The 25688-nt window shown below is 44.0% G+C and overlaps 1 protein-coding gene across 6 annotated transcripts in view; it reads left to right on the top strand.

Annotated features, from left to right (window-relative positions):
* SLC11A2 (solute carrier family 11 (proton-coupled divalent metal ion transporters), member 2) overlaps positions 1-25688 on the top strand; it is a 39151-nt gene that overhangs the window by 6569 nt on the left and 6894 nt on the right. For 4 of the 6 annotated variants that reach the window (XM_021081706.1, XM_021081710.1, XM_021081709.1 and 1 more), the window contains exons 2-16: positions 6947-7018; positions 8489-8640; positions 9192-9317; positions 9783-9902; positions 11549-11655; positions 12613-12683; positions 12790-12857; positions 13869-14024; positions 14683-14841; positions 15584-15670; positions 16589-16708; positions 16866-17015; positions 18252-18325; positions 19373-19526; positions 21786-21839. In XM_021081706.1, coding sequence (XP_020937365.1) covers positions 6947-7018; positions 8489-8640; positions 9192-9317; positions 9783-9902; positions 11549-11655; positions 12613-12683; positions 12790-12857; positions 13869-14024; positions 14683-14841; positions 15584-15670; positions 16589-16708; positions 16866-17015; positions 18252-18325; positions 19373-19526; positions 21786-21839 — 1670 coding nt within the window. 6 annotated transcript variants of the gene reach the window in all.

The raw sequence follows: 25688 nt of genomic DNA on the forward strand, positions 1-25688 counted from the left end.
GTCGATGAGTGATATTTTTGTTGAGTCCTTCTTGACAGCCCGGCCACATTTCTCCCAAGTGTTATCATCTTTGACACCCAGGCATCTGGCTTCATTATCAACTGTACTTTGCTCCCCACGCCTTATCCCCTCTATCCTCTTCTTGCTGCCTAACATTTTCTGTTTTTCTCTCTTATCATGAGTGGTTCTCAATGTCAGGTGTTTCTTTTAACTTGTAAAACAGATTTTCAAAAGTCCAGCTCAGGCGGAATCAGCTAACTTGCTGTGGAGTTGAAAGGGTGGTTCTCTGGTAGACTAAGCAGGACATCTCCAGTTTTGAGCATATTTCTATGGCATATGAGGTCAGTACAATGAAGAACCGTCTAAGCTGGTATCTCGGTGGCCGCTGCCCGAGGGTGAGACAGCCGTCCACACACGGGGAGGCTCTGATGCGTGGTAATTGCACTGTACAATAGCAGCACTGTTTGTGCTTTATGAACTGGGCGTGCTTGTGTGACCTGCAGCTTACGGAAACATTATCCACTCAGGTAGAGAAGATTAGCATTTCAAGGCCTTTTTCTTAAACTAACGAACACCAGAGGGGTTTTTTTTGCTTTGTTCTTCCGTCAGGAAGTAGGTATAATCTGTCTTCACCCTGTCTTTTTTTTCCCTTTTTGTTTTATATCAAATTCATTGTTATGAGAGAAAAACAGGATTATTATTATCCAATTCTTTTTTCCTCTGTTTTTGGCTGCCCCTGCAGCATAGGGAAGCTCCGAGCCGGTAATCGAACCAGCAGTGCTACAGAGACAAGCCAGATCGTTAACCCACGGCTCCCCATTTTTTTCCAAATTTTAAAAATATTTCCAAACTTCACATCCTCAGTTATAATTTAGAAATTCTCATAGCTTTTTAAGCTTTCTGAGCTCTCCTCACCTGTGGTGGGGGCAGATTAAGTTTTTGGAATTAGATGGATATTGTAATGGAAAGGCTCAGAAAATGGTGCTTCTTTAATGGAAAAATAGGAAGTAATCATTGCTTATTTTTAGAAATGGCTAGTAATTGTCCTTATTGGAATACATAGGGTTCAGACAGCAATTAGCTCTGTTTGAACTACTGAATATTCCTGAATTGTGTTGACTTCCAGTCATCCAGGGGCCGGAGCTCACCTTCAGGAAGAATGTCTTGTACAATGTAGATGTTAGATAAATAGTAATGGTTTAGTAGCCATATCAAGGCCTTTAGTCTTAAAGTAGACCTCTGCAGAAAAGGGAATTTTAGAAGAATCTGGACGTCTTTACAAAAATGTATTTTCTTCAAGACAAGTGGGATTCTTTTTTTTTTTTTTTAAACACAACTCCTCATTATTCTCTAATAAACACCTTGGATATTGGTTTTTTTTTTTTTTTTTTGTCTTTTTGCCATTTTCTTGGGCCACTCCCGCGGCATATGGAGGTTCCCAGGCTGGGGGTCTAATTGGAGCTGTGGCCACCAGCCTACGCCAGAGCCACAGCAACGCAGGATCCGAGCCGCGTCCGCAATCTACACCACAGCTCACGGCAACGCCGGATCGTTAACCCACTGAGCAAGGGCAGGGACCGAACCCGCAACCTCATGGTTCCTAGTCGGATTCGTTAACCACTGCACCATGACGGGAACTCCGATATTGTTTTTTAAAGCGTTGATCTGTATGTACATCTGGCAGTTTCCATTTTGTCACCACGATGTTGCTGGCACTGAACACTGGCTGAGGAAGCAGCAGGAAGGGAGAAGAGACGTCTTTGCTAGTCAACTGTAAACATTCCTGTTCACATTTAAATCAGCTGATTCCCTGCAAACACTTTTCTGGTTGCCTCTTTGAAAACTTTTCCTACTTAATGCTGTGGTGTAGGCCGGCAGCTATAGCTCCCATTAGACCCCTAGCCTGGGAACTAAAAAAAAAAAGACAAAAATTCCTCTCCAAAACTTAAAATTAATTTTAGGGAGACTTTTGCAACATTGAACAGAGCTCTAAAATCAGTGAAATGGTCTTTCATGACTGCCTTTGCTCTGTGTAAGAGAATTTTATAGGAAAAAAATTCAAACTTTTTTTAACTATCAAGGGAAAAAATTTAAGTTAAAGTTGTATCATTTTATTTATGTATGTATGTATATTTTGTCTTTTGTCCTTTTAGGGCTGCACCTGCGGCATATGGAGGTTCCCAGGCTAGGCGTCGAATCGGAGCTACAGCTGCTGGTCTACGCCAGAGCCACAGCAATGCCAGATCCGAGCCGCATCTGCAACCTACCCTACAGCTCATGGCAATGCCGGATCCTTAACCCACTGAGTGAGGCCAGGGATTGAACCCTCAACCTCATGGTTCCTAGTCGAATTCATCTCCGCTGTGCCATGACAGGAACTTCTAAAGTTGTATTATTTTAATACTCAGTATTTCACATTTTCTTGGTGGCAATTTTCAAAACATGTTTGGGCTATCCAGACTGTTCTTCTAGCATTTCTTGTAAATACTAAGAGAACGTATAGAATTATTGTTAATTAGGTGATCAGAGTCTATTATAGCTAGTATGTGTTTGGGGGCCAACTTTTTATTTTGATGTATTTTCAGACTTACCGAAAAGTTGTAAGAATGGTATCCAGGAATAAATGCTTTCAGGGTCATGTGATATGACAGTACTAAGCAGTAGATGTGCCTTGGGGCAACCTGAAAGAGGGCCATTTACGCCAAACTAGGGAGTCAGGAAATGCCCTCCTGAGGAGAATTTTTCTAATTCTTCGCATTCAGGTAAAACCTCCAAATTGCAATTTCAGAGCATGACTGTCTGCGCACTGTGTCCAAGGAGTAGTAAGTTAGCTTAAGGCCATGGATGCCTGCCAAGCAGACAGTTTCAGGTCCCTGATAATCCATTGCAGAAGCTTTGTCAGAGAGAGGTTAACCGAATGGCCCTGAAGTGTTCATTGAGAAACTGAGTGAATCTGTTTGACCTTTACATTAAAAAAAAAAGTTTTTTGGTGAATTTTTTTCTAAGTGCAAAACCACATACAGTGTGTATTCAGTGAGAGGTCTTCCTCTTGCCTGACCTTTTGTCCTCCGCCACGCCTTCTCTTAGGGACAGCATTACCAGTTTTTGGCTTGTGCTTTGGGTATCGTCTGTGCATGTATGTGTGTATGTTCTCTTTTTGCTACAAAAGTGATGGCGTACTGTTTATAAATTGGGTTTTTAACTTGATGACAAATCTTGGAGATTGCTTCTCAGCAATCCGTGTAGACCTGCCATATTTATGACAGCTGCATAGCTGCATGACATGGTGTTCCATCCTATGAATGGTTGTTTTTAGTCTTTTGACACTACAAACAATGCTATGGGAAATATTCTTTTTTTTTTTTTTTTTTGGTCATTTTAGGGCTGTACCTGTGGCATATGGAGGTCCCCAGGCTAGGGTCGAATCAGAGCTGCAGCCACTGGCCTACGCCACAGCCACAGCAATGCCAGATCTGATTCCCGTCTGCGACCTACTCCACAGCTCATGGCAATGTCAGATCCTTAACCCACTGAGGGAGGCCAGGGGTTGAATCTTCGTCGTCATGGATGCTAATCAGATTCGTTTCCACTGAGCCATGACGGGAACTCCAGAAAGTATTCTTGCACATACTTCCTTGTGTGAGTGTTTCTTGAGTAGGCATTCTTAGAAATGGAATTGCTGGGTCAACAGATATATAGGCTTCTGATGTTTCAAACAGAAAATGTAATTTGATTGGCATTCTTATCTTGTAAAACAGTCTTAGAACTTTTGATAAAGAATGGGATAAAATAGTTATATTACACTGAACCATGAGTGCTGTCTTTTTTTTTTTTTTTTTTTTTTTCCCTGCTGTTGATTGCTACTTGATAGGAAGAAACTTTACTGGCTTGACCAGAAGGTGACCCTTAATAGCTGGGGGTGAGCTAGAATATCAAAGGAATGTTAATCATAGTCTTTTAGATATTGAGCGGTTGATTTTTGTTGCTTGTATCTCCACTTCATCTTTTCCTTAATGTAATTAAATGACTGAAGGGACCTGGTCGTATGGTCCTAGAGAGCAAAACTGTCCTCTTATTAACTTAGTGTTTCCATAACGGTTTTAAATTTTTATGGAGACTTAAATACTGTGCAGCACACCAAGCATAACTGACCCTCTGTTCTCTGCCCTCGTTATGTTCTATAGACACTGCAAATAGTGGAGCTTATAATTTGTTGACTAAATGTTTTGGTGAAAAAGTTGGAGTCTAGAATCCATTTTTCTCTTTTAGAATAATACAGTTTTGTTTTTTTTTTTGTTTTTTGTTTTTTTGTCTTTTAAGGCTGCACCCGTGGCATATGGAAGTTCTCAGGCTAAGGGTTGAATTGGAGCTGTAGCTGCCGGCCTACACCACAGCCATAGCACCTCAGGATCCGAGCCATGTCTGTGACCTATACCACAGCTCACAGCAGCCCTGGATCCTTAACCCCTTGAGCGAGGCTAGGAATCGAACCTGCATCCTCATGGTTACTAGTCGGATTCATTTCTGCTGCACCACAATAGGAACTCATGTTTCTAAGATTTCACAGAGATCACCAGGCTTCTTGTATTTTGTTGGCTCTGTAATTAGTATAGGAGTAATCACTTGGACTACTAATAATAATTACTAAAAATTTTATCTCGAAGGGAGTTCCGTTGTGGCTCAGCAGTAACGAACCCAAGGGTGCGGCCCTAAAAAAGACCCAAAAAAAATTTATCTTGAAATATTTCTGTTTAGAATTATTTAACTATCACCTCTGCAGACTACAGGATTAGGGAAAACACACTACTATATTAATCGTTTGCTTTTTCTTTTCTTTTTATTATTTATATGTTTATTTTTTTTTTGTCTATGCCCTGGCCATGTGGCAGTTCCTGGGCCAGGGATTGAACCTGAGCCACAAGTACACTTCCTACTTTTTAAATATGTTTTAAATGCCTGGTTGGAGAGGAGTTTTGGGCCTTCTGGGACAGAATATCACTACAAAAATAATATAATTGAATTGGTTCTTAGTGAGTAGGGTTGCAGGTAGAAACTTGAGTTATTCTGAATAATAATATTCTAATAATATTGTGCTCAGAGCTGACTGCAGTATAATAAAGATGCCTCATATCAAATAGCCCAAGACTTTCCTTGTAAGCGCCATAGTCACAGATCTGCCCTGTAGTTTCTAATTTATTATGTGTTATCCTGGCTTCTTAAAATTCTATATAAAATAAAAGTAGAGGAGTTCCTGTTGTGGCTTAGCAGGCAAGAACCTGACTAGTATCCATGAAGATGCAGGTTCAATCCCTGGCCTTGCTCAGTGGGTTAAGGATTTGGTATTGCCATGAGCTGTGGTATAGGTCAAAGACACAGCTTGGATCTGCCATTGCTGTGGCTGTAGTGTAGGCCGGTGGCTACAGCTCTGATTTGACCCCTATCTTGGGAATTTAGTATGCCGAGGTGCTGCTCTAGAAAGACAGAAAAGAAAAAAGAGAAAGAAAAAAAATGCTGTGGGTGGGGCCTAGGAACCTTGCTATGATTGGATTCCAAGAGGCTCTGCTACTAAGTGGTCAGATGTGTAAAACCCAATTGGGCGAGGTACCCTTGTAACTGGCTGAAAGAGTGGTTGCATTTAGTCTGTATTATTGGGGTCTGTTGGTGAAAACGTCTGGTGGCTCAAAATCTGATAGGAAGGACGTGGCTGTGGTTCCTTGTAACAAAATATTTGATATGGGTGAGTACAGAAATGAAAGCTTATGTTTTCCAGATTAGCACCTAGTAGTATGTTTTAGTAACTTTAAAAGATAGATGAAACCTAACACTGCCTTCAGGTCTGAATTCTGTAATTCTGCAAAATAGGAGAAGAATAGGTAGATAGTCTGAAAAAGAAAGTAGAGGACTATTCAGACAGGAGGAACAAAGGTACAAGAGTAAAAGAAAAAAGACTGTTTAAGTAGTAAAAGATAGCTAAGGGGAGGCTTCTCAACTTTTTCTGTAGGATAATTATTATTGGGATTTAAGGAGGGGTGGCTAACAGTTCACCTTCTAAATTTGGGATCAGCTGAGAAGTAGATTCGGTAAGCAGTAGATCACAATTTTTGAAAATCAGCCTTATGGATGGAGTTGACTGGAGAATGTGCTGTAGATCTGTGGCCCGAGGAGCTTACTCCTCTCCCCCCCACCCCTGTTAAACTTTAATGGGATGCTGGACACCTGGGGCACCCCCTCACCCCCATCCGCCCTGGAGGGGCGGAAGTGCAGGAGAGAAGTGCAGGTGAGCTGCAGACGCTGCCTTGTCCCAGGTGCCTCAGTTCTCCTTGAGAGCCCAGGACGGAGGGTCATGGTCCTTAGTTTCTTCTCCCAGTTGGTGAAATTTTTGGGAATGGGACCGGAAACGCTACACCTAAGGTCTCTCTTCAGGGAAATAAGAGCCTGGGAAATAGTGGCCCTCTACCACCAAGGGCTGGTGAGACGCTTCCCCTTTCTCCTTTCCAGAAAATTGAAAAGTGAGCTTAAATTGTTAGGTCGGAGGGATTTTTAGATCTCTGCCCTTAAAAACTCATAAAAATGGGAATTTGGGGAGAGTCAGTCTGGCTTTAAATACTTGGCTTAATCTGGAGGCAAAGGCAGAGACTGGGTGATTGCTTAGCAGCCTCTCTGTGTGTACTTAATGAAAAGTATTTGCCTGCTTCCCTGAAATACCTTTTGTTTCAGTTTGGTTTTGAAGTCTTGCCAGCAAAAACATGATTAAGATTTTGACATTTTTTATTAAACATCTTCTTAACTGTGTTCTGATAACTGTAATTATTTCCAGGGTTATCTACTTCAGTAGAACGGTTACTCTTTTCCGTTCAGTCATACAGAGTAACAGAAGACTGATTTTGAACTTGTTAGTTTTAGTTCCTTCTTGCTAATTCCTCTCCCTCCCCTTTCTCCTTTCCAGAATCCTATTCTAAGAACTCAGGCACTCAGGTATCCGCCATGGTATTAGGTCCTGAACAGAAGACACCGTCTGGTAATTTATAGCTTTGTGTTGTTGTCTAATTATTATTTGAAATTAGGCTTTGCCAGTAACAGAAATTTACTATATTGTCCTTGTCCTCTATCCCAACAAAAACTGTCCCCATGTCCTCTCCCTCCGCCAACCATGTCCTCATGGAGATCTCCTCCATTCAGAGGTTACCACCTGGTGACCTAGGCTGTAAATGAAAATGGTTTTGTAACCAGAGACTGGCCTCATATCTTATTTCCAATTCTGAGTAGAGCCAAGATTAGCTGTGAGTTTGGTTTCTATAGCAATAATGCTTGTCAAGGCAGTATTTTTTGCAGACCTGGCATATAAACCTCCAGAGTGCTTGGACTGTACACAGCCCTTCAGATCTGCCTGGAGCTGTAAAATACTAAGCTAGCATCTTATAGAGTTGTTCCATTAGACTTCTTGAGTGCTTTGACTAATCTTTCCTGATTCTAAAGGTCTGGTTCAGAATTTCCATTCCTTTTCTATAAATGTCCTCCTCAGTTCAGCACTATTTAAGGTGAAGTAGGTCAGCTCCCTGCAGAAGGAAAGCTTTTGTTTTTCTAATTGCAGGTTGCAGAGATTTCTTGGAAACCCTGAGATTAGAGCCTTGTAGTTAAAAATAGCCATTTGGTGACTACAGCAAACTGAGCTTTGTATCTTTCTGGTGGATTAGCCCTTTTCTTCCAGACCCTCCTCCTCCCTGCATTTAAAATTACCTGAAAAAATGCAGGGCTCTGGGAAACCCGGGTGATTAGTCTTCGTGAGGGCCGGCCCCCCCTCCCCCTCCCCCAGCTCTTCACTGCCAGCCTGAGTCAGGAGGCAAAGGGTTCCTGTTTGCTGGTTTCCCTGCAGCTTCAGGGTTTAGCCTGAAATGTGGCAGGAGTTTGCAGCTTGCACATTTTTGGAGAAGGCTGGTGGAGGTATAATGTCCCAGGATGATTCTTTCAGTAAGTTATGAAATAAGGGGGAAGGAGGGTGTCCCGATGGACTCACCTGTCTCCTGAAGATTTTAGATTACCAGTGATTTTCGATTACCAGTGGGGCTAGTCAGGCAATGTTATGTGTTAAGCCCTGAAGACATCAGTATTTTTAGAAGAAAATGATGGAAGAAAATGAAATGGTTCTAGAAATTGGCAATGAGGAATAGAAGTATGACAGTAGGAGGAAACCATTGTGAGACTAGTGTTGAGAACTGATATAGAGCCATTGGGGAAGTGGGATGAAAGGGAGCTTTTTTTTTACCGTACGCATTTTTGCATTTCTCACATTTTCAGCCATGTGAATGTATTGCCTATTCAAAAATTAATTTATTAAAAATAGAAATAAAAAGGACTAGAAATTGAGATAGAGTCAGATGGGTCTTATGTGCTTAAGCATGAAAAAGATTTAATTTCAGTATTTCTGAGGATGAGTTGTTAGTGTATTTTGTTCAGTTGAATTAATTTCTTCTCACATGTCTTAATGCAGAAGATGCTTCTGGAGAACATGGGGACACGGCCAGTCTTGGTGCCATCAACCCTGCTTACAGTCACTCCTCTCTCCCGCAGTCGCCCGGGGGGCTCTCAGAGGAGCCCTTCACCACCTACTTTGACGAGAAGATCGCCATTCCTGAGGAGGAGGTTCGTGACAGGTCCTTGGGAGGAAACACTGGTATCCAGGGGGAACCTGGGAGTGAAACGTCTGCTGGACAACTCAAGATCGACAGCAGTGTCAGATCTAATTGTGACAAGCAATCTCTAAAGGCTGAATTTGTGGTAATCAGAGTAAACAAAAACTGTTAAGGAAACTGAGGGCTTTGAAAACCCCTAACCCTAACCATTGCCAAGTTCTACTTATATGCATTTTTTGATCAAGACAGTATAAATTTCATGTTCCTTTTTTTGCATTTGGGTAGTGGTTGGCACAGAGGTACTGTTATTATTGCTTGGGTTTTAGAGTGAAAGTCTGTTGGAAAGAGCTGGGCTCTTAGGTTTTGGACAGAGGTGGCCCGCTTGTGGTAAGTAGTGCATCAGATGGAAGTGAAAATTGGTCACACCCAATATCCAACTTCCTAAATCTTTTGTTGTTATGAAGCTGAGATTGTCGCTTTAAGTGTGATAAAATAGAAGGTAAATTACCTCAGCAGTGCGGAGGCGATAATCATTGGGATCTCTCTTCCTCTCTCGTACAGCACTCGTGTTTTAGCTTTCGTAAACTCTGGGCTTTCACGGGACCAGGATTTCTTATGAGCATTGCCTACCTGGATCCAGGAAACATCGAGTCTGATTTGCAGTCTGGAGCAGTGGCTGGATTTAAGGTGAACATCGAGTGCTACCTCGTCCCTCTGAAGCACACACAGCACACCACATCCTCTTCCTGTCCTTTGCCTGTCGGTCATCAACCTTGGCGGCCACATACCCACGTGCTCCTTCGTTGGTTGTGACACTTAGGTGAAAAGTACTTTTCCATTAAAAAAAAAAAAAAAATTATTTTATCCATGTAGCTGTTTTTTACAATTTTATTTCAGCCACATAGCTTCCTGGAACAAAGGAGAAACTGTAGATGGAAGAAACTAAGGCTGAGAAGGGTTTAAGGTGACCTAGCAGGTTCTGGGCAGAACGAGATGCAGAACTCAGGTCATTTGATTCCTGACCTGGGCACTATTCCTCACTGTGGTGGTTCCCACTCACATGGCTAAACAAGCAGACCAACCTCCCCACAACCTGCCCCCCCTACCCATCACCACTTATCTAATAAGTGTTATGGTGGGATTTTGTTCCAGTTGCTCTGGATTCTTCTGTTGGCCACCATCGTGGGGCTTCTGCTCCAGCGCCTTGCGGCTAGACTGGGAGTGGTCACTGGGCTGCATCTTGCTGAAGTGTGTCACCGTCAGTATCCCAAGGTGAGCAGCGTTTGTTCCTCGTAGGAATCTGTGCCGCCCCACTGTGTACTGTACGGTGGAGGGAGGGCATGGGGGTCTGGGGCCCTGAGGACTGGGAATCCCACGGGGAGTTCTGTTGTCCCTCTGCTGCTAAGCTGTGTTTCTGTGCTTCTTCAGAATCTAACTTGAGATTTACCCTTCCCAGAAAGTTGCCTTAGAAAAATTTGGTTTGAGCAAACATTTACCTTTTCCCTGTCTTTTGGCATCTAGCATGAAGGGGCTGGGGCGTTCTCTCTAAGCTCTTTCATTCCTACACCCGTATTACTCCTGTCACTTTGCAGTATACATATTTTCTTGTTTGTTATCAATTTGGAAAAAGTGAGTTTTTTTCTTTTACGACAGACTGTATGTGGCAGGACCTTTGGATCTGTTAATAATGATTTGCAGTTTACTCTGACCCTAGAGTTGACACTGTCCTCTACAGCTTCCTTCTGGACTTTTTTTTTTTTTGCTTTTCAGGGCCACACCTACTGCATATGGAGGTTCCCAGGCTAGGGGAGCCCACCTCACAGCCACAGCAATGCAGGATCCAAGCTGCTTCTGCAACCTACACCACAGCTCATGGCAATGCCGGCTCCTTAACCCCCTGAGCGAGGCCAGGGATCAAACCTGCAGCCTCATTCATGGTTCCTAGTCAGATTCGTTTCCACTGTACCATGTCGGGAACTCCCTTCTGGACATTTTTGACCTTTTTTGTGCTGCCTAAGGCAGGAACGGCTCCAATATCTGGAAGACAGCTTTGACTTAAACTGGCTTGATCTTTAGTTAAGATACCTCCAGCTTGTCCCAAATGTTTAATCTCCTTTTCTGGCTGTGAGACAGTATTTTTATCTACTTTTTATTTTTACTTATATGCTTCTCAAAAAAAAAAAAAAAACCCACCTTGGTAATTTATAATTTCTTTTAGCTTCTCTTTCATCATGTATTTTAGGAGTTGTTTTTTGAGACTTATTTTTTGGGTAGTAAGTACCTGAGTAGGTGTGTTTTTCCTGGCCTCAGTGAGCCAGCATTTACTAAATTTCTTTCTGCTAGATTATTTGATCAGATCAGTTTTCAAATTTTATTATAGGATACCTAATTCCAACAACTTTGCCCAGAGTCCCTTTTCATATCTGTTTTTTTTTTTTTTTTTAACTCACTTGTTCATTAATACATTACAGACGACTCCAACCTTTTCATGTTTCTTTTGTCTCTCCATCTAAGGTCAGAATAGATATTTTCTTCTGCAGTATCTCTCTTCTCTCCCAAAGAGTATTTTGACTATATTATCATCCTCATTTTCCCCTCAAAGTTTTAGGATTGTTTTTAGGCCAGAAACTATGTGGAAATAATGAATGGAAATTCCATTCCTCTCTTGAGTGGAAAGGAAAGAGAAAAAAATCAGAATCGGCTACTGCCCTGACCTTGGCTCATGGGCTCTGCCACGTGGAGGCACCCTTGCCTTCTCCAGCTAGGGGCAGATGGAGCTGGGTTCTAGTACTTCATCTTCTAGAGGGGCTCGTGAGGGGCTGGTTGTGGATCAGCGCCAAAATGTGAATTCCAAACTGTGGGGGAAGTTCTTAGAAATGATCGCTTAGAACCATGTCTTTCTACCATTTGGTGTTTAGGTTCCGCGAATTATCCTATGGCTAATGGTGGAGTTGGCTATCATTGGCTCAGACATGCAAGAAGTTATTGGCTCAGCTATTGCCATCAATCTCCTATCTGTTGGAAGGTGAGGGGTTTTTTCTCTAGAAAGGAATCAGCGTTTTGCTAGATTTCAAAGCAACTGTAAAAACAAAAACGCAACTCATTTTCAGTTTTCAAGATTCAACTCAAGTATTATTTTTTCAGTGGAGCCTTTCTGGAACTGCCAGAAAGGCAGATGTAGGTTCTATATCTTCTTTGTTCTCATGTTGGGGTACGCATACCTCTGTTATCCAGTGTGTGGCAGTGTGTATTAGAATTATTTGTATGTCAGTTTATCCAGCTAGACAAGAGAGCTCCTTGAGAAGTAGGACGCATACTTTTTGTATGCTTTGTATCCTAAATGTCTGACATAGTAGACAAAGTTTGAGGGAATGTATTATTATTTTTTTGCTAGGGCTGTACCATGGCATATGGAGGTTCCCAGGCCAGGGGTCAAATGGAGCTGTACCTGCTGGCCTGCGCCACAGCCTCAGCAACATGGGATGCGACCCGAGTCTGCAACCTACACCACAGCTCACAGCAACGCCAGATCCCCGACCCACTGAGCAAAGCCAGGGATCGAACCTGCATTCTCATAGATACTAGTCGGATTCGCTTCCGCTGTGCCACGATGGGAACTCCCAAGTGAATGTATTTTAATTGGTGCTGTGATCCTAAACTACTCAAGGCCTGGCCTCCTGCCATTGTTCCCTGTCGCCTAAGTCCTTGCTTCTCCAAGTGTTATATATCTGGAGAGCTGTTGGGAAGAGAGTGTTTCTTGATGTTTCTTTCTTTTTTTTTTTTTTTCCTAGGGCCGCACCCTCAGCATATGGAGGTTCCCAGGCTAGGGGTCTAATCAGAGCTATTGCCACCGGCCTACACCACAGTCACAGCAACTCGGGATCCGAGCCACATCTGCGACCTACACCGCAGCTCGCGCCAACGCTGGATCCTTGATGTTTCTTTTCTTTCTTTTAATCTCCATGTCTTATCTCTGACCTAGGATTCCTCTCTGGGGTGGCGTTCTCATCACCATTGCAGATACCTTTGTATTTCTCTTTTTGGACAAGTATGGTAAGGAGAGTGGGAATGGAGGGGTCAGTCAGAGCCACATTTTCCATCATGGGGCTGATGGGGAAGTCTGCCTTCTGTGACCTCACTGCCGCATTTTCCCCTTTAGGCTTGCGGAAGCTAGAAGCATTTTTTGGTTTTCTCATCACCGTTATGGCCCTCACATTTGGATATGAGGCAAGTGTTACAGGCTGTTCATTAGCTTTTTAAAATAGTTTTTTTCCCTTCCTTTTATAATGTTAAGATGTTTTAATTGTTTTACATGTATTAACAAAAAGTTAGTTCAGCCCTGGGCCAATTTTGAAGGAATAAAATGTAGCAAAGCCTGGTATCCAGAAAGGCCTGCAGGGACCCCTAGGTCAAAAATGACTAGACTCTCTACAACTTTCCAGACTAGACTCCCTGCTTTCAAGTTGGCCATCCCAACAGCAGAACAGCCTTGGAGAGGGTTAGGGAGGGGTTTCTAGGCTGTTCCTTTTTTCTTTTTGTCTTTTTAGGGTTAAAGGATCTGATGTTACGGTGAGCTGTGGTATCATCGCAGATGCAGCTCACATCCGGTGTTGCTGTGGAGTAGGCCTGCAGCTCCAGTTCGACCCCTAGTCAGGAAACTTCCATATGCAGCAGATGTGGCCCTAAAAAAAAGCAAAAAAAAATTAATTGACTTTATAGTCCTGGGTCTGTCTCATAGGAGTTACTGTGAAGCAATAAGGCCCTTAGCAGTCATTTGAATTCTTTAGAACATTGGTTACATTGAGTCAACGTCTTTTTTTTTTTTTTTTTGGCTGCCCGGTGGCATATGGAGTTCCCCGGTCAGGGATCAGATCCAAGCCATAGTTGTGGTAGTGCCAGATCCTTTACCCCACTGTGCCTGGCTGAGGGTTGAAGCCACTTCCTGGCACTGCAGAAATGCTGCCAATCCTGTTGCGCCGCCGTGGGAACTCATCCACCTCTGCTTTGTGTACCTAAAGTCCAGTGTGAAACATCTGGTTGCACCAGTGCTCCAGTCCTGAATCCTCTGACCTTGCACCGCTTGGTTTCTCGGCTGGTTCTCTATTCCTCATTGTCCTGTGTAGTTGTTGCAGAAGAAAGGATTGAAGTAGTGAGGGATGCGGCATGTTACGTAGCCCTGTGTTACTCCCCTGCCCTCATACTCCCGTCAAGGCTGATGGCTGTCCTGTTGGTATGCAGTATGTTACAGTGAAACCCAGCCAGAGCCAGGTGCTCAAGGGAATGTTCCTGCCATCGTGTTCAGGCTGTCGTACCCCACAGATCGAGCAGGCTGTGGGCATCGTGGGTGCTGTCATCATGCCACACAACATGTACCTGCATTCTGCCCTAGTCAAGGTGAGCAAGGCCTTTAGGTCAGCGGCCTGCACAGTTCTTGGGGTCTTTTCCTTTGGTCGCAACAGAAACATAACTTGGTTTAGTTGCAAGGCGCACATACTTTGTTTACAATTGCTAGAGCCCTGGAGAGCCAGATATGTTTCTACGATTGGACACCACACACTTGGACCCTGGCATTTATCACCAAGATGACCAGAGATTACTGACCCCATAGAGAAGGGACTTCATCAAAGAGCTGAAGGTGCACTGTGTCTCTTGTGCTTAAGTCAGAGTGGCCTCCTGGAGGTCAGGAGGAAAGAGTCGAGCCTGGTTTTTATCAGTTATTCTAACACAACAGTTTGCTGGGAGATTTCAGAGACCTTTGTGATTAAGGTTATCCGCCCCTTAGGTCTGAAATCAAGTTGTTTTTGTAGGTTAGTGGTTCTTTTAGCCACAGTGACTGAGCGCTCAGCAGTCACGTCCCTACTTGGGGATGTGTGGTGTCGTCAGGGGGTCACGGGTTCTTACTCAGTGAACCAGGATGTAAACAAGTTCTCTTGCATTTCATGTGGTCAGTTGTTTGCCCTCTAGATCTTTCACCTGACTCCAAACTGATGAAATACGACAAGGGAACTTGTTCCATCTAGTCAAAAAATGACTGTTGCTGTTTTCTCTCTAGTCCAGACAGGTAAACCGAGCCAATAAGGAGGAAGTGCGAGAAGCCAATAAGTACTTTTTCATTGAATCCTGCATTGCTCTCTTTGTTTCCTTTATCATCAACGTCTTTGTTGTCTCAGTCTTTGCCGAAGCGTTTTTTGAGAAAACCAACCAGCAGGTGGTAAGTAAGCCAGGGTCCTGGGTGGTAGTGAATGTGAGGGTAAAGGAACGGGGTGGGAAAAGGTGACAGGGACTTAGAGCTCAGGGGAAAGAGAGCTCCAGCCTCCACGCTGCCCCCTAGGTCAGTGCGGTGGTCATGGTTTACAGCGTGGGCTGCGACTGGGAAGGGAGCTTATCTCAGACTGGAGATTGCCTCATGCTTTTGTTAGTGGCTTCACATCTGTTAGGCTGTTTGTCATCCCCCGTTTCCTGGATACCAACTACTGGTCTGATTGCCCATCCTGCCATTTGGTGATGACAGGTTGGGAGGAGTCCACAAACAGAAAACAGAAACTGGCTAGACAGACTGTTTTTGTCATTCTGAAATCTGTCATCCTGATTCCCCCAGTGGCCGTCTAGTTTTGATTACTGCCCTGTTTCCCATCCGTAGAACCTGCTTTGACGCAGGACCCCCTATTCTCGCCTTCGAAGTCTTGAGCACCCTCACCTCCTGTCATCATTTAGGATGACCCAGCATCATGTATTACCATGCACACTCTAGCCCAGTAAATGTTTCTGCTGACATGGGGATGTAGAAGGATTATGGAGGAAGACCTCAAGGGACACCGCTGCCTGTCTCTGCCCTTGTCCCAGCCTGTGTCCAGTGTCTCACCTCCAGCACACGTCTCTTGTGCTGACTTGGGCTTCCTCTCTGACTCCAGGCCTCAAGAATAAAAGTTGTTCCTCACCTGCTTTGCTTCCAGGTTGACGTCTGTAGAAATAGCAGCAGTCCCCATAGTGACCTTTTTCCTGAGGACAACTCGACACTGGCTGTGGACATCTACAAAGGGGTAAACCTATTCAGATTTGTAGTCTTTGCTCCCGAACCAGTATTCTTGGCAGAGTATCTAGTCTTTTCTGTGGGTTCTCTTCAAAGCTCAGCATATCTTCTCTGGAGTGTCATTTTTTTTTTTTTTTTTTTTTTTCCCAGAGACCCAGATGCCAGTCAAGCTTTTTGGGTTACATGGAAGGGAGTAGAAGATTAGCCGAAAAGATGAATTGTGTCAGCAATTCCCCAACTTGTGTTCATAGTATATTGTTATATAGGGTCTTAATTGGGGTGACTAAAGAAGTGTTCCTAGGAGAGTTCTTTACTGGGGCCTCTCTGTCCCTTTCATGCTGGTAACATTGTGACCCTCCAGGAGTAGAATATACAGCATGTGGCCTTTCCTAAATGAAACGAAGGACCTTTCTCTTCACTCCAATTACCATCCTCCAGAATAGTGTGTTAAGGAATATAACGTGGGAAATGTGTTGTAGACTTTTTTTTTCTTTTCTTTTCTTTTTTTTTTTTTTTGTCTGCACCTGTGGCATATAGAAGTTCCTGGGCCAGGGCTGGAACCTGCACCACAGCAATGACATGGGCCACTGCAGTGAAAATGCCAAATCTTTAACCACTGCACCACAAGGGAACTCCAATTTTTTTTTTTTTTTTTTAAATACTTAAGATATAGGTTGGGGATAAAGATTTTAGGAGCCTAGAGAAGCGAAGGGACTAAGCTGAGAAAGGGAGGTGCATCCAGCAGAATTTAGGTTGAAAACTTCTAGCATGAGTCTTGCTTGGGGGACAGTGCTCAGCACAGCTCTGGTATAGATGGGTGCGTGAAGCAAGGAAGAGGGAGAAATGCCGCCGAAGAATGAGTGCAGTTTGGGGTGCTGTCTTGGATGACCTTTGGTGCAAACATACCTTCCTCCCTTGCCTCTCCCAGGGCGTGGTGCTAGGGTGTTACTTCGGGCCGGCGGCACTCTACATCTGGGCAGTGGGGATCCTGGCTGCAGGTCAGAGCTCCACCATGACAGGAACCTACTCCGGCCAGTTCGTCATGGAGGTACGTCCAGTTGTGACCGGGGTGGACCAGAGGAATAGGACATTGCCCTTTTGTAACTTCTTCTTAATCCTATGCGTCTAAGGTCGTTCCGAATCGTCTCCATCCTTTTTCTGTTTCATGTCGCAGACACTCATCCTGCTTCTGTGTTTTCTTCCAGGGATTCCTGAACCTGAAGTGGTCGCGCTTCGCCCGAGTGATCCTGACGCGCTCTATCGCCATCATCCCCACTCTGCTGGTGGCCGTCTTCCAGGATGTAGAGCATCTCACAGGGATGAATGACTTCCTGAATGTCCTCCAGAGCTTACAAGTGAGGCGGGAGCTGGGGAAACTCCCACGCTCTTGAGTCAGGCAGCGTTTTGTATTGCCCTTAGGAACCAAGCCTAGTGCTGGGTGCTGGGGAGAATTCAGAGGAAGAATGAATGCGTATGAAATCCCGGGCATCTAAAAGGCTTTTAGGAGTTCCTGCTGTGGCGCAGTGGGTTAAGAATTTGACTGCAGTAGCTTGGGTCACTGTAGAGTTGTGGGTTTGATCCTACACCTGGCATAGTTGGTTAAAGGATCTGGTATTGCTGCAGCTGTGGCTCAGATTCAGTCCCTGGCCTGGGGACTTACATATGCTGCTGGCGTGGCCATATTAAAAATAATAGTAATTAGGAGTTCCCGTCATGGCACAGCAGAAGCAAATCTGACTAGGAACCATGAGGTTGCGGGTTCAATCCCTGGCCTCGCTTAGTGGGTTAAGGATCCGGTGTTGCCGTGAGCTGTGCAGTAGGTCACAGACTCGGCTTGGATCCCGAGTTGCTGCGGCTCTGGCGTGGGATGGCAGCTACAGTTCTGATTTGACCCCTCGCCTGGGAACCTCTATGTGCTGTGGGAGCGGCCCAAGAAATAGCAAAAAACAAAACAAAATAGTAATTAAAATTTTTTTTTAAAAGGGCTTTTAGAAATGACTTATTCGACTTGTGTTTTTAAGCCCTTTGAATGAGAATTACAAGCTATAATTGCACATAGAACACAAAATTATTGTTCATTAATCCACACAAACATTAAATAACATGTAGGACACGGCTCGGTTTTATGGAGACTAAGAAGACAAGGCAGATGCAAATTTTTGTAAAGATGCTATGATCCTAACTGATGCTAGGTTAATGCCAGCTCTACACATTTTGACATAATGCTCCAGGATGTTGGCTGATAGGAATGACTTCTTTTTTTTTTTTTTTTTTTTTTTTTTTTTTTTTTTTTTTTTTTGCCTCCGGGCATATGGAGGTCCAGGCTAGGGTCGATCGGAGCTGTAGCCCGCTCGCCAGGCCACGCGGGATCGAGCCGTCTGCCTACCACGCCGCACGCTGGATCGTCCACTGGCAGGCAGGACGACCGCCTCATGGTTATCGATTCGTTAACTGGCACGATGGACTAGGAATGACTTCTCATGGTGTAGGTGTGGCAGGGCTCTGTGTGTCCCTTGGCTAACAGTGCTGCTCTCTGGGGTGATACAAGGACCTCTAGTAGCCCCATCTGATCTTAGCTTTTTCTTTTCCAGCTTCCCTTTGCTCTCATACCCATCCTCACGTTTACAAGCTTGCGGCCAGTAATGAGTGAATTCGCCAACGGGATGTAAGTGTGCTTCCCCCGAAGATATGTGGGTGCAGGGTCTCTTCAAGCAGTGCAGTCGGAAAATGAGTCACAAGGAAACTGTAACTTTGAGAGGTGGTTGATCAAGCTGCCCCCTCAACTTTTGACTTAGAAAATGGGGACTGGGAGTTGCCAATATGGCTCAATGGGTTAAGAACCCAACATGGAAGACGCAAGTTCGATCCCTGGCCTTGCTCAGAGGGTTAAGGATCCGGTGTTGCTGCAAGCTGCGGCGTAGGTTGCAGATGCAGCTTGAATCCAGTTTTGCTGTGACTGTGGCGTTGGCCAGCAGCTGCAGCTCCAATTTGACCCCTGCCCTGTGAACGTCCATATGCTGCAGGCGTGGCCATAAAAATAAAAAAAAAAAAATGAAAGAGGAGAAAATGGAGACTGAAAGTAACAAAGGAGGAAGGCACATTTTTTTATTTCTAATTTTTAGCATTTTGGGCTTTAACTCTTCAGCCACAGCCACTGAAGTTCAAAGACCTTAATTTCATGTTAAATGATCTTGATGAGACAGGCATAAGCTAATACCTTTTATATACACCTGTGAAGGGCATGGGGGTATTTGGAATGACTTGGAGTTCCTGTTGTGGCTCAGGGGTTTAAGAACCTGACTACTATCCATGAGGAGGCAGGATCGAGCCTGACCTCGATCACTGGGTTGGGTTAAGGATCCGGAATTAAAAAACAAATGAACAAGGATCCAGCATTGCCACAAGCTGCAAGGTGCGGCCCTAAAAAATAAAAAATTAAAAAAAACAAGAAATGTTGCATCTCTGACTTTTGCATTTTTAGGACTTGTTGCATTTCTAAGGACTTAAATAATAGAGGTTATTGATAGTATTTTTTCCCCTTTCTCCCTATCATTGTGTAACTTTGGCTCATTTAAGCTAATCTGAGACATAAGAACCACTTCTCATTTTAAACGCCTCATACTCCTGTCCTGTGTGCCCCAAAAGACTGTCTTTTTCTGTTTATGGACAGCTTGGACCATTCCACCAATAATTGTGCCGATTCTTTCCACAGAGGCTGGAGGATCGCAGGCGGTATCTTGGTCCTCATCGTCTGTTCCATCAACATGTACTTCGTCGTGGTTTACGTCCAGGATCTAGGGCATGTGGTGTTGTATGTGGTGGCTGCCGTGGTCAGCGTAGCTTATCTGAGCTTCGTGTTTTACTTGGTAAGTCCAGTTGGGAGGGAGCAGGGGCATATAGATATCAGGGCTGGTAGAGGTGGGGCCAACACTCGGAAATGAAGGGACCCAAAAGGGCACATGGCAGTTTACGTGAAATCGTTAAATTGCTGTGATTAAATTTTTTTTTCATTGTTTAAAGTTTTATTGACATAGTTGATTTATAATGTGATAGTTTCTTTTTTTCTCCTTTTTTCTTTTTTTGGTCTTTTTGTCTTTTTAGGGCCACACCTGCGGTATATGGAGATTCCCAGGCTAGGGGTCTAATTGGAGCTGTAGCCGCTGGCCTACACCACAGCCACAGAAATGTCAGATCCAAGCCGCATCTGCGACCTACACTGCAGCTCACTGCAACGCCAGATCCTTAACCCACTGAGCGAGGCCAGGGGTTGAACCCAGATCCTTATGGATGCCAGTCAGGTTCGTTAACCATTAAGCCACGACGGGAACTCTATATTTTTAACTGTAACATTTACTTCAGTTCCTAAGTGCTATCATTTTTCTATTTCTGTCCCTTCTGTTTGGTTTCCATTCTGAATTCCTAACAAGAGAGTGTAGTATGTTTGAGGAACTAAAGGAAGATCAGGCGTATAGAAGCAGAGCGTGGTATAAGATAGGGTTGGCATAGGGGGCTGTGTGGTGTGATTTCACAGCTTCGGAGTGGGACACGTGCGGGTTCTCAGCCCTGCCAGCTCTATTATGTAATAGCTGTCCGATAAGGACAAAACTAAATAGTGATAGTGTCTCAGTGAATCATTCTAGAGTTATTAAAAAGTGATGCTTGGGAAGTTTCTGTGTGGCACAGCAGGTTAAGGACCCAGCATTGCCACAGCCGTGGCGCAGGTTGAAATTGTGGTATGGGTTCGATCCCTGGCCCGGGAACTTCCACATGCCACAGATGTGGCCAAAAAAAAAAAAAAAAAAAAAAAGATGGTTATAAAACATCACTACATAGAAAAAGGCATGCGGAATTATGTATATCTAGATAATAAAAAGTTTTTTCCAAAATCTAGAGTAAATTGTATAAAAATGGTAATAGTAGTTGTCTTAGGGTGGTGGGAAGATGGATATGTTCTTTATTTTCTAGACCTTCTGTAACATTACTTATATTAGTGGAAAACAGTTGCAGCGTCAACAGCATGTCCACCTCCCTGTTCTGTACAGGTTTCTCTAAGAAACCCAGAGCTTGAGGATTAGGGACAGCAGAGTTTATACTATGTTGCTACAGAGATGCTAAGGATGGAGGGCAGGTGCTGCTACCCCTGTTTTTTTTTTTTGGCTGCTGGGCAGCTTGCGGTGTTCCTGGGCCAGGGATCCGACCCAAGCCACAGTCGAGACCTAAGCCGCAGCTGCGGCACTACCAGACCCTTAACCTATGGTGCTGGGCTGGGGATCAAACCCATGTCCCAGGCTCCCAAGGTACTGCCGATCCACAGTGGGAACTTTTTTTTTTTTTTTTTTTGGCTACTGCTCCTCTTTACAACACTCACCTTGTCCCCGTGCCATTGTCTGCCACAGGTCAGATGTGTGATTGAGAAAATCACTTTGGTAAATATTGAAAAATTATGTCCTGGATTGATACAGCCCTTCTTTTTTCCTCCCCAGTAGACCACGGGCACACTAAGATTATGCCGATCCTATAATATAGGGACTCACTCCAGGGAAACGCAAAAAACTGAGTATGTCTTTGAGAGAAATTGTTTTAAAAATTCACATAGAAGTTAGGGGAATCTTTCCTTCATGCAAATTGGTTATGAAGGTACCCAGTTATTCTCTGTTAGCCTGAGACTGTTGAGATTGTTGAAGAACCATTTTAAGGGTGAGGGCTGATTCTAAATTAATTAATTTTTTTTTTTTTTTTTTTTTGGCTGTACCCAGGGCATATATAAGTTCCTAGGCCAGGGATCGAACCCACACCACAGCAGTAACCAGAGCCCCAGCCGTGTCAACGCCAGATCCTCAACCTGCAGAGCCACCAGGGAACTCCATGGTTCTAGAGCACATTACTCCTGTTTAGCTCCAGAACATACACTTCCCAGAGCAGTCCAGTTGTATTAGGTAGTCATTTTCCCCACTGTGAGGAATGGGGTGGGAGTGAAGAAAAGTGGTCTTCGGGGAGCTCTCCCAGTCAGAAAAGAGAAACAAACCAGCAGCAGAAGCAGAGGGAACTCAGCATGGAAGGCAGTCATGGCGGGTGAGAGGTTCTCCAGAGAGGTTGGTGAATGATGGCCGTACTTTCTCTTGCAGGGTTGGCAATGTTTGATTGCACTGGGCATGTCCTTCCTGGACTGTGGGCACACGGTAAGCATCTCTAAAGCCCTGCTGACTGAAGAAGCCACCAGTGGCTATGCTAAGTAAACACTGGATCAGTCTGTCTGTCTTCCGCAGGTAGCCATCAGAGCCAGTGTGTTTCTATGGTTTACTTTGTGAACATAGCCAAGAGTATGTGCTGTTGCACAGACTGCATTTAGGGCTCAACTGTTTGTTGGGAAAGATTTTGTTTCATATAAGTTTGAAAGCTGGGATTAGTTTTCTTCCTGACCTCTTAACCTGGGAATTGCATTAGGTAGGATCTTTGAAAAGCTGACATTTGCTGCTCTCATTCCAACACTAAACTTGTAAGTAGCTGCCCAAGGGCCAGCTTGTTTATCTTTTTGAGAGAGAATTCTCTGTGCATGATTCTTAACAAGACTGACTATATGTTTAAAAAAATTAGGTAAATGCAATTAACTTTTCAAAATACCAATTACAGAATGGATATGCAAGTTTTGCTTATCAAACGATGGCTTTTAAAAGGCTGAGAAATTTTATGTATGCATGCCCTTTTAATGATAAAAAGTAAATCTCAATCAGGTCGGTTTGATCCGTATTAAGTATAAAATTATGAAATATCTACCTCTATTAGGTTCAGGGTTCTTTTATTTCCACGGTAAATAAATTTCTCAATGGAAGTTAAGACAGGTGAGAAAGCATAAAGAAGGTGATCAACGGACAAATAGCAAAACTCACCTGTAAGTGATGTTTACTGATATCTTTTGAAAATCACTTTGATGATTTTCCTCAGAGATGGAGAGCTTACAGAAATTTCTTGGGAGTCCTGATTTTAATATCTCTCATATTAGTGCAGAGCTTTCCTGATGGTATTTCTTTTCAAGCACTTAATTAATAGTTGTAGCATGTATGAACTGATGTTCTCATGAGACTTTGGGGTAAGGAGAACAAACTTGAAAGGAGAAGAAGAGCCATCTCTCCTATCCCTAAAAAGCCACCCTCTGCTAGAATCGTCCTGTTTTTCTGAAGCCTGCCCAAGACGACTTGCAAGGCCATCTCCGGAGCTCTGGATCTAACTGTTGCAAAGCTCGCTGGCTCACAGCAAGCTCATAGGTATCACTCTGGTTGCCGAGTTCTCTCAGCCGGGTGGCGCTGGGCCACCTGTCTTCAGCCATTCCCTCAGAGGGAAGCACTTTGAGACCAGACGGTGGCGCTCCGGAGTCAGAAAATGGGTCCCTTCGGCACGAAGCTGCTGCTCTTCAGCCACTTCTGACATTTTTACATGTGGAGCCTGAGACTATGTGATTAGCTCAGACCAAACTCCCATTTGTCTGGTGGAGATAAACGATCACGTCTTCTCTAGCCATTGACTGGGTGTGACCAGCGATGGGCATGGCAGTGAAGGACTTTTCATTTTTGGCGGTTCCCTCTGCAGTCTTTGGTGATGGACGTTCTCTGTTCACCCGAGCCCCTTAAAGGCGTTACTGCCGATCCTTTGTACACAGTGGAAAGCCCAGACTGGATGGACTGTCTTTTCTCTGGCATTAAGGGTACATGACTGGGTTCCACTGAGCACACCTCTATCTCAGCCCCTCCTGTAATGTAGCACAGGATCATGAGAGAGAAATTTCCCTAACTGTTCCTCCTGAGAGCCGCCCCTCTCCTCTCCCTTCATCCCTGAACTGCTCAGCAGGGCACTCGGAAGATGCCGGGACTGACAGCTTAACTCTAGTCCCGCTGCAGTAGGCGAGGGCCACAGTGACAGAATTCTCTGTAGAGATGATACCGTAGCATTTCCCTTGGCCCTGAGTCTGGGTGGGTCCAGTCAGTTCAGATTCACAAATACTCAGAAGCCCAGGTAAAAGCTGCTAGTTTTTATATGACTTGCAGTGATGGAAAATTTCTTCCAGTTCAATGGCATTTTGTATCACTATGTGTGCAGTTTTTACAGTGTTAAAAACATTCCCACACTGTACTCCATTTGATCTTCTCAGATAGAAAGTATACTCTATTCAACCAGTACCATTTTTTGGATTTTTTTTTTTTTTTTTGGCCACTCCCATGGCATGTGGAAACTCCCGGGCCAGGGATCAAACCTGTGCCACGGCTGCAACCCAAGCCGCTGCAGTGACAACGCTGGATCCTTAACTTTCTGGGCCACAAGAGAACTCCCAGCCACTACATTATATGCAATAAACAATGTTTAGAACTGAAGTCTTCCAGTGCCAGCATGTGCAGTATGTTTGTGTGAAATGTTTAAGGATATACAATGGTACTTTGTATGAATTGGTCCTTGCTCTCCATAAATGTGGCGTGAGGTAATTGTGCTGCTGCAGAGTACCGGGAATTGATGGGGATAGGGAGCGCTGCAGCTTGTCTCCTGTGAGGTCCTGCTAGTGGTTTTAGAGGTGGTTCCACCGAGCTTGTAGTGACCATTTAACAATATGTAAACTTGGTTTGTAATTAAAAAATTTTCTTCTTTTTCCAATTTGGTTTCCTGGGTATTTTTTTTTTTTTTTAACCTTGAAAATAGGAATTAATGGGGTCTCAACAACTTTGAAATACTGAAACATCAACTGCCACCTGAAATGATGTATTAAGCCCACACTATTAGTGATTTTCTCTTTGGAGGGGAGAAAGAAATATAGTTGCCCCCTGACAGCAAGGGTTAGGGTGCCAACCCTCCATGCAATAAAAAAATCTGCATATAATTTGTAGTTGGCCCTTCATGTCTGGTTTCCTCTGAGTCTGTGGCTCCACATCCTCCGATCCAGCTAGCCTCAGATCATATAGCACCGTGGTATTATTTGCCGTTGAAAAAAATCTGCGTGCGCGGACCCACACAGTTCAAATCCATGTTTTTCGAGGCTCAACATAAGTTCAGTCCCCAGAAGACTCGATGAACTGCAGACACCAAACGCTAGTTTCTATTACCCATTTAGTCAGTTTTGCCATTGCTAAAGGTTACATCATGACCATATGTAAAGTTGGAAAAAAATTGTTATCCCGCCTTTCTCTGCTCTAAGCTGAACACTTTTGTATCTGTTGTCTTGTTTCCCCATTGAGGTAGGCTTTTATATTCTGTATATACTGCCAATAAAAAGTATGAGTAGTTGAAAAGAGAAACCAAAATTGTTTCGCTTACAAGGGAAAGCATTTTGGCAGACCTGATATAAATGGAAATATTGGCACCATTTAATAAAGACAAACCCAGGCACAGTAAACTACCAGCCTTGTCACCAAACACGTGACAGGGAAATACAGGTCACACTTAATTTGTTCCAAGGGTGTAGAACTATACCTTCATTTTCCCTTTCTCTGTTGCAAGCTTCCCCTCTCTGTCTTACAGGAGCTGAATACTGTAAGTAACCCCACAGACGCTATCTGGGAGTTTTGTGCTGCGTGTGGTCCTTCTTTCTTTAGCTCTGCCTTCCTAATTTGGGTTTCATTTCAGAACTAAAATAGGATGCATAACAATTTGAAGATCCTCACTTGAGAGATTTCCTTCAGCTTGCTCTCCAGTGTGTTTTCCGTTCCTTTTTTGGAAAGGACCAATGAATCAGGTTCTCTCGGCACCTTAGCTTTTGAATGTTACAGACGGCTGACATGTAATACTATGTGCTAGTCCTGTCTGGGCATTCTTCTGATCGCATGTAATGCTTATAACAAGAGGATCAGCCTGTATGTAGAAAGGCAACTGAAGGCCACAAAGGTGAAATAACACATCACTAGAAATTGGGCAGTTGCCATGTAAACTTCACTAGCTTACCTTCAGAGCCCACATTATCTTTCAACAGTCCTGTACAGTGTATATAGTATACACTTCATGGGTAGTTAAGACAACAAGCTCTGGTGTTTAATAGCTCTGGGAACGTCAAC

Source organism: Sus scrofa, unplaced genomic scaffold (assembly GCF_000003025.6).
Source record: "Sus scrofa isolate TJ Tabasco breed Duroc unplaced genomic scaffold, Sscrofa11.1 Contig2094, whole genome shotgun sequence".
In the NCBI taxonomy this organism is placed as follows: domain Eukaryota; kingdom Metazoa; phylum Chordata; class Mammalia; order Artiodactyla; family Suidae; genus Sus; species Sus scrofa.